The sequence below is a fragment of the Crassostrea angulata genome, chromosome 9 (assembly GCF_025612915.1).
Source record: "Crassostrea angulata isolate pt1a10 chromosome 9, ASM2561291v2, whole genome shotgun sequence".
Lineage (NCBI taxonomy): Eukaryota > Metazoa > Mollusca > Bivalvia > Ostreida > Ostreidae > Magallana > Magallana angulata.
The window spans coordinates 39,116,287-39,134,558 of record NC_069119.1 but is presented as its reverse complement, the minus strand read 5'-3'; the positions used below and the strand labels follow the sequence as shown (position 1 = coordinate 39,134,558).

The following is an 18,272-nucleotide window of genomic DNA, read 5'->3' as shown; positions in this document are numbered from 1 at the left end:
GACATACATGATTTATCTACATCCTCTAAATTTCTGATTTTCCGTAGTTTGTGGTGTCTTTATAAAGTAACATTTTATAAGTTTATATGTTAAGTTTGCACACTGTTAATAAAGTGATACATCATTATACATGTAACCAGTCTGGGCGGACTCCGAAAAAGGAGTAAACTCCGAAAACGGAGTATTTGGCACCGTCATGCATTGCGATTTTCTCAACTTCCTTTTTAACAGTCAAGTTCCGGTAAGAGTTACCTCCCGTGTCATTTAACTTCCGGTAAGAGTTATCTCCCGTAACAATGAACTTCCTGTAAGAGTTACGTCCCGTAGCATTGACCGCCATTTTGTTTCCAATGTAAATAACAAGAGTTGTCGTCCTTGATTCTGACGTCAGTCAAGTAAAGTCAATTAAATTCATTAGAAGTTAATTGATATGATTATAATCGCCCGATCATTCGACTTGAGAGGTTTGAAAAAAAGAAAGAGAAAGAAAATCCAACATCATGGCATCTGTCAGGTGAGTTTTAATTAAGGTTTTCATGGTTTATTCAAAAGTAGTTTGAAAGGGACAAGATGTATAAAGATGTATAAATGCATGGTAACTTTTAATTAGTGTATTCGTCTAAGAAATGGAATAAAATTGCATTGTTAGTTTTTTTATATATCTTTAATGAGATATTTTTACTAATGGATGGATTTATTAGTACATGTACTTGAAAATCTAAAATAAATATATATCACATCTTTGGATTTTTTAATTTTTAAAAAGTACCGCAAGCAAGTTTTCGTAATTTTAGTTTCATCAGTATTCAGCGATTTAGTATTTATAAAAAAATAAATACGATTGTGGTGCATTGGTGGTGAGATAGGAGGAAAATGCTTTTGAACGGATAATGAGTTTTATTTTTTTTTATTTGAAAGATGACATTTAAAAAAAATTCTTATGAAAATGCCTAACTGAACACACGATATAAATAATCAAATTTATTTAAGTTGTGTTTTGGGTAAAATAAATGGCAAATAGTCTTTTACAATAAACTTTCTGATGTGTTACAAGTAAGCGTTTAAAATTTGTCGGTCTGTAATCCTATACTGCAGTATTCTCAGAAAGTTTATTAATTAGGTTTATGAATACAGTAAATGTTTTACTCTTAATATTGAAATTATATATATATTTTTAATTTATGATATCTTTTTGACCAAATATGCTGTTTTTTTTAATCATTTGTATGAAATCTTTGAAACCTTGTGTCAAGGGGTTGTAACTAGTGTGTATTATGGGTATACCTGGAGCACCCTCTGTCGCTCTCCCCACCCCTTCCACCAAACCTCCCCCCGAGGTGACAGTGTCAATTGGCTTCTGTTCATCTGTTTGTAGCATGTGATAGGGGGCTATGGCGCCCTAGCTGTGGTGTCTATGTGGTTATTATCATTCACTTGATTGTGTTTGGTTGACTAAGTTTGACAAAGTTGCTGTATAAACAACATCCTTTGAACTTAAACTGTTTTGATTACATTTCCCAATTATATTGATTGCCTGCTCAATAATTTTGTGCATTTGTAATTATACACTCTTAAATTTCTATGACCATGACCAAAAAAAAAACACAACAAAAACATATCAATTAAATACAGTAACTACAGTAATTTGACTATTTAAAAAACCTTTATCATTACAATAATTATATTTAATATAAGATATAAGACCTTTTAAGAGGTAATGGTGTAAAGGTTTTTAAATTGTATTTGATTTTTTATTATAAACAATTACTTTAAGCATCATTTTGTTTAAAACATGTATACTCCATCAATTCTTTTTGTAGATAAGTCAATTTCAACATATACCAGTACATTTTATAAAGAAAAAATTCATAATCTTGCAATATAGGTAAAAAGGTGTAATGAAGGGATATTGAACAATTTAAATCATTTAATTTAACTTTAATGTGTATTGCTAGATAATAATGAAAGTGAAACATTTAAACATATTTTATTGATTTATCAATTGGAAATCCCTTGAGACTGTAGGGTTTCCCAGCCAAGTTCAATATATAAGATACTTTTCGAAGAGTTAGCTCTCAACCCTGTTATTATTCTGGTTGCCTCTGTTTGTACCTTTTCAAGCAATATAGAGTTTCCTTGTTACAGTTGCCCCACACAACATCACCAAAATTTATTATTAGGTCTGATAGAAACCATATATATTTCATCCAGTGTTTCTCTATCAATTCTATGCTTGAGAAATTAATCTTAATATATTCAACCCTTTGCATCCCTTTTCATAAATACCATTAATATGACTACATCAAACACCATCAGACTGGTAATAACTGAATGTGAATTTAATAACTTGATACGATAGGCAAGTTTCCTCTTGTATCCCCATCTAATTTTGGATTTTCCAAATAATTAACCTGTTCATCATGACATGATATGTCATGTCATTATAAGGATCTACTTTCTGAAATAATGCATACAAACAAGAATTTTAAATTAGATTTATTTTTTCAAATTGCAGTAATTTGAAAACAAAATAGCTGAACATCGGTTGATAGCAAAGATCATATTATAATCAATAACAATAAATAAACTCCAGAATTCCCTTCATATCAGATTTTAACATGATATTATATCACATCTATCTTAGTAACAATCGATAAGATATAGGCCTAATGTATATATAATTATATATATCAAACATGATAATGGCCAAGAGCTGCAGAAAACTCTGAGATTTCTCATAATTCATCATAAATGTCATTTAAATGACAGTTTACACAAATGACAGTTAACACAAAGTTATACGAATTGAAAAAAATAAGATTAACCTATCCCCAGATACAAGCATTTTCCCCATTTTTAATCAATAATTAAAATAAAAACTCTAATTGAAAATTATGGCCATTAGCATGATAAATAAAACAATGAAAACATGGCAACAAAAAGAAAGAAACTCTTGACTATATCAATTACTAAACATGCTGAATTCACACACTGTTGACATCACCTTGAATTTTAAATTGTTGACAGACAACAAAAATATTACAAAACATTACAATAACATCACATCTATCGTTATATTCTAGGAACCAGAAACATTACATAGAAAACAAAAAACAAAGGTACACAGCGAAAAACAAGCGCAAGGACACCCTTATCAACAAGTGCCATGAGTTTGCCTCCCTAACCGGCTGTTCAGTGTTTCTGAAAATTGTGGACAACGAGTGCAAGAAATCAAAGATATATGCTACTGATGACATTTATTACGAATTCACGACAACGGGGATTCAGCCTACACGCAACGAAAAAAGGTGTCATCCTTCAAAAGAAACGAATGCTCTGAAAGAGGTCCCACCATTCAACGGAGAGATGCCACCCAAGCCTTCACCACTTAAAGTCAGGAAAGAGACAAATGTTAAGGTAAATGCTATCCTGCCAGGACAGTTGAAGTCCCTTCCTATATTTTACGAGGAGACCAGCTCGGCAACTGGGAACACAGCATCTGTCACCATAGGAGACCAGGAAACAGATTCGACTGGAGAGGCTGACATAAGTGAAATTCTTGGTAAACTTTCACAGGCCACTGATGAACAATTTGCTAGGGACATTCTAGCCCATGCTGATGAGGAACTGCCAAACTTATCGACAACAAGTGTGGAAAACGAGTTCAGCACCGAGAAAGCAACGCCACCACCCAGGGGCAAGACCACCTTGACCCAGGAACAAGCTACAACACCGAAAAAGGACAGCATTACCAAATCTTTGGAACATTCATACAGTGCTGTGTCTTCTCTTACTGATGATGTCAACCTCACTCTTGCAGATCAAGAAAACCGTGAGCTGGAAGAAGATGACAACATGGCCAGGTGTGTGTACTGTGAAAAGTTTTACAAGGAAGACAATTCCAGACGGTTGTGGATTGGTTGTGATGGGCCATGTGCATCCTGGATGCACAAAACCTGCATCCCCAAGCACCTGAGACCTGGACACATGCGAAAAAGTGAAAAGTGGTTGTGCTTTGACTGTAAGCTGGACTGTTAACAATTCAGTGGACGTGAATATCAAACTAAAAACCATGGCAACACTTAACAGTGACGTTTATTTCAGGATTGAACATTTTTTGACTATTTATTATTGACACTCACAAAAGTCCTTTTAAAAGTGACATTCAGTGAATCTTAAGAAAGTTATTTATTGACGTAAGTTATCATAAATAAATCAATGTGATATGAAATGTTGCAATAAACTAATAGTTTAACATCACTTAAAATTCTGTCACTTTGTTTCAACCTGACAAATATGAGTAAATAAGTAATCATAAAACGAAAATGAGAAGAAAAAAAAGGTCAACGACAACATGTATAAAAAAAAATACTCTTGATTTAAAAAAAAAAACCAGCAACACATAAACATGATAAAAGTAAACAAAAATGATAAAATCAATTTTGAAGAATTTAAGTTGCACAGACAATAAGGAACATAATCCTTAAAACAAATCCACAGAATTACAAATCCTCATGTAAGAAAAGTTCATCCTGTTGTGCACAAACATCCAACACAATGTCATGGAATTTTAACAAATCACTCTTTTTCACTTTACACAATGGCATCATCTTTCTAAACTCCGACGTAAGAGAGTCTTTCACATCCACATTCACAATGGTAGCCAACATGTTTGAAGTGATGTCACATATTTCGCTCTTGGTTCTGTTCGAAATTAAACATTTCTCTGTTCGCTCCTTCTTAGTCACATACACAGGTTCTTGTGGTAAATCATCATTCTGTGAGTCTACGAAAGTCTTGTCGAAATATTTCTTGCGCAAGTTTTCTGCACGGACCGTAATTTCCAACAGGGATGGGTCAAGCTCTTCTGAAGTAAGGGAAACGTGACACACATCTTCTTTGCAGGGGTCCTTTAAGTACTTCTTTGACCGTAATTGGGCACGCCAAGCCAAAACCTGTGCACTCAAATCAGGCTTTGATCTTGCACCAGTAGATTGTTGACTCATGGTTCTGGTATTTGCTGGGGTGCTCATCATCTGTCTTGCTTTGTTACGGATCTGAAACAGTGAGAATATAATGTAAACTGCTATTGAATAAACCATAAACACTTTAGAAGAATTAAACTAAATAAATACAACAAATTATTACATACATAAATTTTTCAGGCATAGAGTTTTATTTAGGTCTTTGATTACTATTATTACAAATACACTGCCTTCAATAATTTTGAGTTAATGTTCAATTAATCATCTGAACATGAAGAATTCTTTTCAAATATAATTGTCAATTGGCCAGTTCCGTGACCAGTACTTCTGGTGAAACAGTGCTTCTTGCCGGCCTTATTGAAAGCTCCAACATGATCAATACTTACTTCTTTAAGATGTTCTAAATTTCTGGTCACACGTAACCAATCCTCTCCTGATGGCACACCTCTTGGCATCCAGGACTGCACATCTTTATTTACAACCTCAGCTTTGAAATCCAAGCCCTCTCCTGTAAAATTGTTGTAATATATATATTTAGACTGTTTAACACCACAAATGTCTACATTAAAGGGGCATGGTCACAATTTTGGTCAATTTGTTTTTTCAATTCTAATGTTTTTAATGCTTCAGTAAGGCATTTTTTATTGGGAACCAAAATTTGACTGTCATTCATTGAGTTATAAGCAAGTTACAGAGCTTACAATTTTTTTGCTATAAAGTAAACAAAGTCATTGTCAGAAGTAAAAATTCTAGTTTTAGACTTAAAATGAATGTGTTAAAAGTTTAAAAAATATTATTTATGGTTTAAAAAAAATAAAAAGATAAACAAATCAGCTTGAGAAAGATTTTTAACAGGCATATTGAACCTGTGTAAACAAAAACAGGGGACAAGCCTTGTTTACATGACAAAGAATTATAAGCCATGTATCTTGCTCATACTTACACCTGACTCTCAAATTTTAGATGATCATTGGAAATGCATTTCTAAAGCATTGTAAGTAATAAAAATAGAATTTGACAAAAATTGTGACCATGCCCCTTTAAGGTGGCTCACTACATTTGGAAATAGTTTATAAAATCAGCAGATAATAACTGCTGATAAATGATACATAACATGATGCATAAGAAGTATATAAGTCTTGAAACTTTAACACCTAGCTGAGCTCAAATTGACTTTTAAAAAAATATTTAACAGAACATATAAATTGTCTTTTTGTGACAATAGTGTAAATCTTGATGTAGTAAAGTAACTTTAAAAAGTTGAGGGTAGTCAAATGGGTTTGGAGGGTGATTCAGTTCAATGAAATGCATTCTAAATGCTTCTTTGCATGATTCAATTGTTACAGTTTTTTATTTACCTGATTCTCCATCCTCTGATAGACAAACTGCTTCTGTCTCGTTGTAAAAAGGCAACAGCTCCTCCGGCACAGAGTGTCTTTGAACTGCCTCCATCATTTCGATTTCCTGGTAATTAGGATGGTGCCTGGCATGAAACAATGGAGCAAAAACTGCTTTAGATGAGGCGATCCTATCTATATCTCCCACACGTAGGCCTGTCCTGAAATTCTGTAGGGCTTCTAGGTATGTCAAGGTCATGGTCCCTAAATAGATGTAGTTAGGATTTCTGGCCTCTGTCATCATGTACTTCAGAAATCCAGCTGGGGTAATTGCATTGTTCATCAGCATTGACTGCCGGACGTAGGGTACCATGAGTTCTTGAAGATTCCCTTCATGAGCTATTTGGAGGAGTGTCCAGGTTTTGTGGTGGTCGGAACACTTCTTGGCCGCACGTTGGGCGTTCTCGGATCGAAATCCCATGACTCTGGACAGCTCAGAGAAAAAAACATCCCAATTTAACTCAACAAAAGTCTTACACATGTTCATCTCGAAGTGCCCATTACCTGGACGTAGGATGACCCAGTCAAATTCAAGAAACTCTTCCTCCTCCAGATCTAGATGCAATATTGTATGATGTTTTCTAAAATCTTCTTTAGAGTTGAAGGAGTCGGAGGAGCCTGGACAGAGTTTACATCTGTATGTGTTCTTGATCACTTGTTGACAAAGTCCAAAAGGTAATCCATCGCAAACCACAAACAGCCACTCTCTGTCACCTTCTCTTGAGTACTGTCGGATCCCTGCTTGTAAACCTATCTGTCTGAGGATGGCTCTCGCGGAGTTGTAGGAGTTTGGATTCACAAAGCAAGGATCACTCAGTGACAGGACTGGAATTCTGTCTGGGTTTTGGCTGGCAATGGGTTTACTGTGTTGTTCTAGGTTCCCTTGGATAATGTATTGCCCACATCCAGTGTCGATGGCAGTCATTCGCACCTCTGACATCTTTCGGTCGACTGACATATGCTTCTTGGTTGTAAAAGTCCCAAAACCATCTGGATCTGCACTGGATAATTCAGCCTGCTTTAGATTGGTTTTGCATCTTTCATTGCCGCATATTCTTTTCGATCTGGCATTGATGTGTCCACAGTTACAGCACACTTTCGTTGTTTCTTCGATTCTTTGTCTCTCTACTTCAACGTCTACATTGTCTTCAAACATCCCGGTGTTCTCCGTCTGCTTCTGCTGTGATACTACAATCTGCAGGTTCTTGGCCAGGGTGCTGTAAAGCTGTTTGTAGTGCACATCTGATACTTCCTGGGGCATGTCTCTCACCCATCGTTTCAACTTTTCGGCATCAAGGTTCCAAAACTTTGGCTTCAGGTTTACCTGGCGTTGCAAGCTATAGGACGGGTATTCGATTTGGCAGATAGTTGTAACAACAGATGATTGAACTTTGTTGTTAACTTTAATCTTCCAAGAACGTCCTATTACTTGATTGTTGTCAAATATGGCAACACAGTCATTTTCTGGATAGGGAAGAGGTTCCATGGATTGGTTCGACAGCCAGTCCTTCACAGCATGGTAATGACCATATGGCCCACTATCCCCCAAAAGGTTAACAGCCTGCTTGCTATTCGTGGCGTTGTACATAAGCAAGTTTTCCATAAAGCACAGGGAGAGAATTGTGTTTGGATGAAGAAGGTGCACAAAGTATTCAGCAACTTTGGCTTTCTGGTATAAGTCGGGATCTCCCCTCTTCTTGCCACTTGTAAATCCCTCTAGTAGACAACACAAACTTGGATCGAATGATTTAAAGTATGTCTCTAAATCCAATTTCTTTAAGCCTTCTGCACTTTTGTGTTCTTGCTGCTTAGGTATAACTGTACTGCTGGCTAGTCTCTGTCCAACTTCAAACACTATCTTCTGGAACTCCTCTTCCCCCATGCCTGCTATGTCTGGTTCACTGCTAACTTCTTGGTCTCTGTTGTCAGGGATGTCCAGCAACCGCCTCCTTTTAGGTCTCTTTGGTGTCTCTGATGCGTAGTCATGTTCAAACAGAGGGGACGTTTCAGAATTAACAATCCTATTGGGATACAGAGAGTACAGCAGATCCAGGCAAAATTGACACACTAACACTTGAATGTTTCCCCGTGTACGAATCTTTTTCCTGTTTAAACTTTCAAACGCAGTTCTCTCGCTGACTTTAACTCGTTTCAAGGTGGAAATATCACTGTCACATCCATTGTACTGATTCACCCACTCTGCATGAAGCAAATTTCTACACTGTTTGTCCAACATAATGACATATTTGTCTGTCCTTATTTTGAACTCCTTTTGTTTTCACAGGCAAGATTTAGATGTCAGTAGAGGCTCCGCAAAAAGATGGTTGAGGAGGATACGTCAACTCCACAGGACAGAAGAGACATCATCAAAACCTTTGGTTTTCATTTCAACGGTGAATGGGTAAGGAAAGTTAATCTGTAAAGAAAAATCATTGTTAAACAAATCCCTGTTTAAATAGTGTATTCACAAATAAACATCTTAATCATTTTTAAAAATACTAAATATCATCTCTGTCTCCATATGTGTTGTATTTATTCCAAGTTAATCCTTTAGTTTTTGGTGTTTACCCCTTAATTAATGATCATGATTATAAGGACAACTATAAAAACATGGAACTAACTAATTGTAATGTTTCACAAACATATATTTGTCAATGTCTAATATGGTCACATAGACATATAGAGTACTCAACACTGTATCTGGTATATAACATTTTGTACATGATGACACTGGTATTACTAATTTAATAAGCAGTCATTGCTTAATTTTAGATATCATCAATTTCGTGCCACACCACCCACAGGAATCAACTTCCCCATGACAATTGAGCCAGAGACCAACAATCCCTATGACAGGTTTGCTTGTCTTGTTAAAGCCCCAGCCCAGGACCATCTTCAAGGAAGATACTTAGAATTCAGTGGCGTCACCTTTGGAAGAGTGCCTAAGAACATTTGCAATGTCATCAGTGTGGATAAGAGAAAACAGATTCTGTTGCGAGCAAGATGTGTCTTTCTAGGACATATGGTGCATGACGGCCAACAGAGAGGAGGGGGACCAAAACTGGTGTGCATGTACCTTCTGGAGTACAGGAACAATGTGAACATTCATGAAGTAGGAAATCACCTTAGAAGATATGTCAACGAGGACTTCATTTTTATGTGAATGTTTGTGTCTGAGCATTGAAAAGGAAATATTTAGACTTTGACTGAACAAATTCATCATATTCATTAAGTGAAATGGAATAATCTGCTTTGTATGTGTGTCAGTCAAACATATTTGTCAATATACAGACAAAGAAATTAAAGAAAAATTTTAGAATCTCATTTTTGTTCTTCTCATTATTTTAAAAATATTATTTAGGAATCTCATTTTTCTTCTCATTAATAAAAAAAAATGTTAGGTACAGGTTTGTTTCCAGTACAACTTTTCTCACTATTGTAATATCATAATTTTACAGATATAATTTAAATCGACAGAATAATAAATTTCATTTCTTACCAAATTTTACATCCCAGTTCAGTTTGTTAAATTTTTATAATTTTAAATGCAATTGGACTTTAATTTGGTATTTTTTAAATTTTTCTTTAATTCAACAAATGACCAGTGGTTAATGCAATTAAAATTTAAAAATTGTTTATCAATTAAAGTATTATTATATTTTCATCTAAGATGTAGTTATTGAAACAAACAATAAAATATAATATTAATTATTAGTATTATAGTATTAATTAAAACAGTTCTCATATAAAATTCAACTGGCAACTAACTCATATATTAAAAATCTGTGCGAAATGAATGGTAACACTGCCCCCTTTCACTGTTTCACAATTATTGATAGAATATATCAGAAATATTTACTAGATATTTTTTATTACCAGTAAAAAAAAAATGAAGTACACATTTCAAATAATATATATTACCAACTGTTCTAAACAACTAAATGATGTTTAAAATTGAAATTTAGAAGAAAAAAGAATTAATTATCCTTTTTGGGCGTTTTATTTTTATTTTACTCACAATTTTTTAAAAGGGTATTTCCTAAAAAAAAAATAATCAATTTAATTTTCTTTTAGACCTTTCATTGCTTAATATTTTTTTTCTGTTTTTTTTTTTTTGGTTTTTTTTTTTGGGGGGGGGGGGATTTCTGTTATTTTTATATTTTCATATTAGAAACTAAGAATTGTTTGCTATCTATGAAAATATTGGTGAAGAAAAAAAATAAATAATCACAAAAAAAAAGAAATTTAAAGACCTTAATAATATCAAACAAATTTAATAATTTAATAAAAAGACTTTCTAAATGATATAAAAAAAAAATTAATTTATATTATTTTTCAAAAATTATTGCAAAAAAAAAATTGTTGTAAATTACCAAGTTTCATTCCAAAAAAAAAAAATTAAAAATAATTCTATAAATTCAAAAAAATTATACTTAATACATAAAAATAAAAAAAAATGATATTGTAAGTTTTATTTAATTTTTTTTAATAATAAATAAATTAAAAAAAAATAAAAAAAAAAAATAAAAAAAAAAAAAATTAATAACAATAGAAATTGACAAAATTTTATTTAAAACAAAAAATGTATTATATGTATTATACATAATTTTTAAAAAAAAAATTATAAAAAATTAACATAACTATTATTTGCTTATAAAAAAAAAATAAGCACATTATAAACTTTAAAAATCAGGTGCTTGTTCTGGAAGTGAGACCCCCCAAAAATCAGCTTTGTGTCAGTGTAATAACAACTCTTTAAAAAAAAAAACAAGGTCTTTAGACATGACCATAGACTAAAAAAATCAAATAATTAAATTTAAAAGTAAGGTAATCATACCATGCATCTTGGATGGAGAAAATTCGAACGGACAATAGATTTGTGATATTTACCCACAAGAAACTATTTAAAATGCAAACAAGTATCTCTGAACACACTGAGAGGGGTTTTAATTTTTCCTTTCACTGAGTAGAAGAATACCATAGTGATAATCATGATAAAATATGATCAAAATCAATACATGGGAAAGCAGAGATAATTCGCAAATTCTACCTTCATCAAGTCATGCATATTGATCTTCTAGAAACTATGGGGAGTTTATGCAAAGTTTATGCAAAGTCATATCAACATTTTGAAAGAAGTAAATGCCTTGTATTATGCCACTGGCGTTATTTTGTACATAATCATTGCAAATTTAGAAGAAATTTAACACAGTATGTACCGCGTGATCGTCACCCATATATCGTCGACTTTGAAGTCAAATAAATCGAAAATTGCCAAACCAACCTATATTTTTGCCAAATACGTTTCATGTAAACATATCTAAAGAATCATTCTAAAGTACTTACAGGTCTGCATACGCAATATTCGCTTTGCACGAGGATATTTTCCAGGAGCCTTGTTTTCCAGTGAAAAGACGAACGTTGAACCAATCTGCGCATGCGCCGAACTCCTTTTTCGGAGTTTTTTTTCATTTGAGCTACCAACTTCCGTTTACTCCGTTTTCGGAGTCCGCCCAGACTGGTAACTGCTTTGTTCTGTAGCCAGTCTGGGCGGACTCCGAAAACGGAGTAAACGGAAGTTGGTAGCTCAAATGAAAAAAAACTCCGAAAAAGGAGTTCGGCGCATGCGCAGATTGGTTCAACGTTCGTCTTTTCACTGGAAAACAAGGCTCCTGGAAAATATCCTCGTGCAAAGCGAATATTGCGTATGCAGACCTGTAAGTACTTTAGAATGATTCTTTAGATATGTTTACATGAAACGTATTTGGCAAAAATATAGGTTGGTTTGGCAATTTTCGATTTATTTGACTTCAAAGTCGACGATATATGGGTGACGATCACGCGGTACATACTGTGTTAAATTTCTTCTAAATTTGCAATGATTATGTACAAAATAACGCCAGTGGCATAATACAAGGCATTTACTTCTTTCAAAATGTTGATATGACTTTGCATAAACTTTGCATAAACTCCCCATAGTTTCTAGAAGATCAATATGCATGACTTGATGAAGGTAGAATTTGCGAATTATCTCTGCTTTCCCATGTATTGATTTTGATCATATTTTATCATGATTATCACTATGGTATTCTTCTACTCAGTGAAAGGAAAAATTAAAACCCCTCTCAGTGTGTTCAGAGATACTTGTTTGCATTTTAAATAGTTTCTTGTGGGTAAATATCACAAATCTATTGTCCGTTCGAATTTTCTCCATCCAAGATGCATGGTATGATTACCTTACTTTTAAATTTAATTATTTGATTTTTTTAGTCTATGGTCATGTCTAAAGACCTTGTTTTTTTTTTTAAAGAGTTGTTATTACACTGACACAAAGCTGATTTTTGGGGGGTCTCACTTCCAGAACAAGCACCTGATTTTTAAAGTTTATAATGTGCCTATTTTTTTTTTTATAAGCAAATAATAGTTATGTTAATTTTTTATAATTTTTTTTTTAAAAATTATGTATAATACATATAATACATTTTTTGTTTTAAATAAAATTTTGTCAATTTCTATTGTTATTAATTTTTTTTTTTTTATTTTTTTTTTTATTTTTTTTTAATTTATTTATTATTAAAAAAAATTAAATAAAACTTACAATATCATTTTTTTTTATTTTTATGTATTAAGTATAATTTTTTTGAATTTATAGAATTATTTTTAATTTTTTTTTTTTTGGAATGAAACTTGGTAATTTACAACAATTTTTTTTTTGCAATAATTTTTGAAAAATAATATAAATTAATTTTTTTTTTATATCATTTAGAAAGTCTTTTTATTAAATTATTAAATTTGTTTGATATTATTAAGGTCTTTAAATTTCTTTTTTTTTGTGATTATTTATTTTTTTTCTTCACCAATATTTTCATAGATAGCAAACAATTCTTAGTTTCTAATATGAAAATATAAAAATAACAGAAATCCCCCCCCCCCCAAAAAAAAAAAAACCAAAAAAAAAAAAAAACAGAAAAAAAATATTAAGCAATGAAAGGTCTAAAAGAAAATTAAATTGATTATTTTTTTTTTAGGAAATACCCTTTTAAAAAATTGTGAGTAAAATAAAAATAAAACGCCCAAAAAGGATAATTAATTCTTTTTTCTTCTAAATTTCAATTTTAAACATCATTTAGTTGTTTAGAACAGTTGGTAATATATATTATTTGAAATGTGTACTTCATTTTTTTTTTACTGGTAATAAAAAATATCTAGTAAATATTTCTGATATATTCTATCAATAATTGTGAAACAGTGAAAGGGGGCAGTGTTACCATTCATTTCGCACAGATTTTTAATATATGAGTTAGTTGCCAGTTGAATTTTATATGAGAACTGTTTTAATTAATACTATAATACTAATAATTAATATTATATTTTATTGTTTGTTTCAATAACTACATCTTAGATGAAAATATAATAATACTTTAATTGATAAACAATTTTTAAATTTTAATTGCATTAACCACTGGTCATTTGTTGAATTAAAGAAAAATTTAAAAAATACCAAATTAAAGTCCAATTGCATTTAAAATTATAAAAATTTAACAAACTGAACTGGGATGTAAAATTTGGTAAGAAATGAAATTTATTATTCTGTCGATTTAAATTATATCTGTAAAATTATGATATTACAATAGTGAGAAAAGTTGTACTGGAAACAAACCTGTACCTAACATTTTTTTTTTATTAATGAGAAGAAAAATGAGATTCCTAAATAATATTTTTAAAATAATGAGAAGAACAAAAATGAGATTCTAAAATTTTTCTTTAATTTCTTTGTCTGTATATTGACAAATATGTTTGACTGACACACATACAAAGCAGATTATTCCATTTCACTTAATGAATATGATGAATTTGTTCAGTCAAAGTCTAAATATTTCCTTTTCAATGCTCAGACACAAACATTCACATAAAAATGAAGTCCTCGTTGACATATCTTCTAAGGTGATTTCCTACTTCATGAATGTTCACATTGTTCCTGTACTCCAGAAGGTACATGCACACCAGTTTTGGTCCCCCTCCTCTCTGTTGGCCGTCATGCACCATATGTCCTAGAAAGACACATCTTGCTCGCAACAGAATCTGTTTTCTCTTATCCACACTGATGACATTGCAAATGTTCTTAGGCACTCTTCCAAAGGTGACGCCACTGAATTCTAAGTATCTTCCTTGAAGATGGTCCTGGGCTGGGGCTTTAACAAGACAAGCAAACCTGTCATAGGGATTGTTGGTCTCTGGCTCAATTGTCATGGGGAAGTTGATTCCTGTGGGTGGTGTGGCACGAAATTGATGATATCTAAAATTAAGCAATGACTGCTTATTAAATTAGTAATACCAGTGTCATCATGTACAAAATGTTATATACCAGATACAGTGTTGAGTACTCTATATGTCTATGTGACCATATTAGACATTGACAAATATATGTTTGTGAAACATTACAATTAGTTAGTTCCATGTTTTTATAGTTGTCCTTATAATCATGATCATTAATTAAGGGGTAAACACCAAAAACTAAAGGATTAACTTGGAATAAATACAACACATATGGAGACAGAGATGATATTTAGTATTTTTAAAAATGATTAAGATGTTTATTTGTGAATACACTATTTAAACAGGGATTTGTTTAACAATGATTTTTCTTTACAGATTAACTTTCCTTACCCATTCACCGTTGAAATGAAAACCAAAGGTTTTGATGATGTCTCTTCTGTCCTGTGGAGTTGACGTATCCTCCTCAACCATCTTTTTGCGGAGCCTCTACTGACATCTAAATCTTGCCTGTGAAAACAAAAGGAGTTCAAAATAAGGACAGACAAATATGTCATTATGTTGGACAAACAGTGTAGAAATTTGCTTCATGCAGAGTGGGTGAATCAGTACAATGGATGTGACAGTGATATTTCCACCTTGAAACGAGTTAAAGTCAGCGAGAGAACTGCGTTTGAAAGTTTAAACAGGAAAAAGATTCGTACACGGGGAAACATTCAAGTGTTAGTGTGTCAATTTTGCCTGGATCTGCTGTACTCTCTGTATCCCAATAGGATTGTTAATTCTGAAACGTCCCCTCTGTTTGAACATGACTACGCATCAGAGACACCAAAGAGACCTAAAAGGAGGCGGTTGCTGGACATCCCTGACAACAGAGACCAAGAAGTTAGCAGTGAACCAGACATAGCAGGCATGGGGGAAGAGGAGTTCCAGAAGATAGTGTTTGAAGTTGGACAGAGACTAGCCAGCAGTACAGTTATACCTAAGCAGCAAGAACACAAAAGTGCAGAAGGCTTAAAGAAATTGGATTTAGAGACATACTTTAAATCATTCGATCCAAGTTTGTGTTGTCTACTAGAGGGATTTACAAGTGGCAAGAAGAGGGGAGATCCCGACTTATACCAGAAAGCCAAAGTTGCTGAATACTTTGTGCACCTTCTTCATCCAAACACAATTCTCTCCCTGTGCTTTATGGAAAACTTGCTTATGTACAACGCCACGAATAGCAAGCAGGCTGTTAACCTTTTGGGGGATAGTGGGCCATATGGTCATTACCATGCTGTGAAGGACTGGCTGTCGAACCAATCCATGGAACCTCTTCCCTATCCAGAAAATGACTGTGTTGCCATATTTGACAACAATCAAGTAATAGGACGTTCTTGGAAGATTAAAGTTAACAACAAAGTTCAATCATCTGTTGTTACAACTATCTGCCAAATCGAATACCCGTCCTATAGCTTGCAACGCCAGGTAAACCTGAAGCCAAAGTTTTGGAACCTTGATGCCGAAAAGTTGAAACGATGGGTGAGAGACATGCCCCAGGAAGTATCAGATGTGCACTACAAACAGCTTTACAGCACCCTGGCCAAGAACCTGCAGATTGTAGTATCACAGCAGAAGCAGACGGAGAACACCGGGATGTTTGAAGACAATGTAGACGTTGAAGTAGAGAGACAAAGAATCGAAGAAACAACGAAAGTGTGCTGTAACTGTGGACACATCAATGCCAGATCGAAAAGAATATGCGGCAATGAAAGATGCAAAACCAATCTAAAGCAGGCTGAATTATCCAGTGCAGATCCAGATGGTTTTGGGACTTTTACAACCAAGAAGCATATGTCAGTCGACCGAAAGATGTCAGAGGTGCGAATGACTGCCATCGACACTGGATGTGGGCAATACATTATCCAAGGGAACCTAGAACAACACAGTAAACCCATTGCCAGCCAAAACCCAGACAGAATTCCAGTCCTGTCACTGAGTGATCCTTGCTTTGTGAATCCAAACTCCTACAACTCCGCGAGAGCCATCCTCAGACAGATAGGTTTACAAGCAGGGATCCGACAGTACTCAAGAGAAGGTGACAGAGAGTGGCTGTTTGTGGTTTGCGATGGATTACCTTTTGGACTTTGTCAACAAGTGATCAAGAACACATACAGATGTAAACTCTGTCCAGGCTCCTCCGACTCCTTCAACTCTAAAGAAGATTTTAGAAAACATCATACAATATTGCATCTAGATCTGGAGGAGGAAGAGTTTCTTGAATTTGACTGGGTCATCCTACGTCCAGGTAATGGGCACTTCGAGATGAACATGTGTAAGACTTTTGTTGAGTTAAATTGGGATGTTTTTTTCTCTGAGCTGTCCAGAGTCATGGGATTTCGATCCGAGAACGCCCAACGTGCGGCCAAGAAGTGTTCCGACCACCACAAAACCTGGACACTCCTCCAAATAGCTCATGAAGGGAATCTTCAAGAACTCATGGTACCCTACGTCCGGCAGTCAATGCTGATGAACAATGCAATTACCCCAGCTGGATTTCTGAAGTACATGATGACAGAGGCCAGAAATCCTAACTACATCTATTTAGGGACCATGACCTTGACATACCTAGAAGCCCTACAGAATTTCAGGACAGGCCTACGTGTGGGAGATATAGATAGGATCGCCTCATCTAAAGCAGTTTTTGCTCCATTGTTTCATGCCAGGCACCATCCTAATTACCAGGAAATCGAAATGATGGAGGCAGTTCAAAGACACTCTGTGCCGGAGGAGCTGTTGCCTTTTTACAACGAGACAGAAGCAGTTTGTCTATCAGAGGATGGAGAATCAGGTAAATAAAAAACTGTAACAATTGAATCATGCAAAGAAGCATTTAGAATGCATTTCATTGAACTGAATCACCCTCCAAACCCATTTGACTACCCTCAACTTTTTAAAGTTACTTTACTACATCAAGATTTACACTATTGTCACAAAAAGACAATTTATATGTTCTGTTAAATATTTTTTTAAAAGTCAATTTGAGCTCAGCTAGGTGTTAAAGTTTCAAGACTTATATACTTCTTATGCATCATGTTATGTATCATTTATCAGCAGTTATTATCTGCTGATTTTATAAACTATTTCCAAATGTAGTGAGCCACCTTAAAGGGGCATGGTCACAATTTTTGTCAAATTCTATTTTTATTACTTACAATGCTTTAGAAATGCATTTCCAATGATCATCTAAAATTTGAGAGTCAGGTGTAAGTATGAGCAAGATACATGGCTTATAATTCTTTGTCATGTAAACAAGGCTTGTCCCCTGTTTTTGTTTACACAGGTTCAATATGCCTGTTAAAAATCTTTCTCAAGCTGATTTGTTTATCTTTTTATTTTTTTTAAACCATAAATAATATTTTTTAAACTTTTAACACATTCATTTTAAGTCTAAAACTAGAATTTTTACTTCTGACAATTACTTTGTTTACTTTATAGCAAAAAAATTGTAAGCTCTGTAACTTGCTTCTAACTCAATGAATGACAGTCAAATTTTGGTTCCCAATAAAAAATGCCTTACTGAAGCATTAAAAACATTAGAATTGAAAAAACAAATTGACCAAAATTGTGACCA

General features: G+C 33.6%; 5 protein-coding genes and 1 pseudogene across 7 annotated transcripts in view; 2 read left to right on the top strand and 4 right to left on the bottom strand.

The window, feature by feature from the left end:
* LOC128162487 (uncharacterized) overlaps positions 1–18,272 on the bottom strand; it is a 52,685-nt gene that overhangs the window by 19,560 nt on the left and 14,853 nt on the right. The window lies entirely within an intron of this gene.
* Positions 4,402–5,658, bottom strand: LOC128162501 (uncharacterized). Its single transcript, XM_052825735.1, has 2 exons — positions 5,372–5,658; positions 4,402–5,057 (listed from the first exon to the last, which is right to left on the bottom strand). Exons 1-2 carry the CDS (start codon positions 5,438–5,440, stop codon positions 4,503–4,505), a joined length of 624 nt encoding a protein of 207 aa, XP_052681695.1. The 5' UTR covers positions 5,441–5,658; the 3' UTR covers positions 4,402–4,502.
* Positions 6,976–8,443, bottom strand: LOC128162497 (uncharacterized). The gene is given in 2 exon segments (XM_052825730.1): positions 6,976–7,028; positions 7,031–8,443. Coding segments are annotated over 2 exon segments (1,287 nt in total). The 5' UTR covers positions 8,265–8,443.
* LOC128162502 (uncharacterized) lies at positions 8,524–9,671 on the top strand. The gene is made up of 2 exons (XM_052825736.1): positions 8,524–8,783; positions 9,155–9,671. The coding sequence occupies exons 1-2, from the start codon at positions 8,620–8,622 to the stop codon at positions 9,543–9,545; spliced, it is 555 nt and encodes a 184-aa protein (XP_052681696.1). The 5' UTR covers positions 8,524–8,619; the 3' UTR covers positions 9,546–9,671.
* On the bottom strand, positions 14,162–15,309 carry LOC128162503 (uncharacterized). Its single transcript, XM_052825737.1, has 2 exons — positions 15,050–15,309; positions 14,162–14,678 (listed from the first exon to the last, which is right to left on the bottom strand). The coding sequence occupies exons 1-2, from the start codon at positions 15,211–15,213 to the stop codon at positions 14,288–14,290; spliced, it is 555 nt and encodes a 184-aa protein (XP_052681697.1). The 5' UTR covers positions 15,214–15,309; the 3' UTR covers positions 14,162–14,287.
* On the top strand, positions 15,390–16,857 carry LOC128162496 (uncharacterized; annotated as a pseudogene).

Bases quoted from the DNA above. Each gene is read 5' to 3' on its own strand.
- LOC128162501 (XM_052825735.1), bottom strand. From the start codon at position 5,440: ATGCCAAGAGGTGTGCCATCAGGAGAGGATTGGTTACGTGTGACCAGA. The intron at 5,058-5,371 runs GTAAGTATTGAT...TCACTGTTTCAG, and splicing joins ATTTAGAACATCTTAAAGAA to ATCCGTAACAAAGCAAGACA.
- LOC128162502 (XM_052825736.1), top strand. From the start codon at position 8,620: ATGACATATTTGTCTGTCCTTATTTTGAACTCCTTTTGTTTTCACAGG. The intron at 8,784-9,154 runs GTAAGGAAAGTT...GCTTAATTTTAG, and splicing joins TTCATTTCAACGGTGAATGG to ATATCATCAATTTCGTGCCA.
- LOC128162503 (XM_052825737.1), bottom strand. From the start codon at position 15,213: ATGACATATTTGTCTGTCCTTATTTTGAACTCCTTTTGTTTTCACAGG. The intron at 14,679-15,049 runs GTAAGGAAAGTT...GCTTAATTTTAG, and splicing joins TTCATTTCAACGGTGAATGG to ATATCATCAATTTCGTGCCA.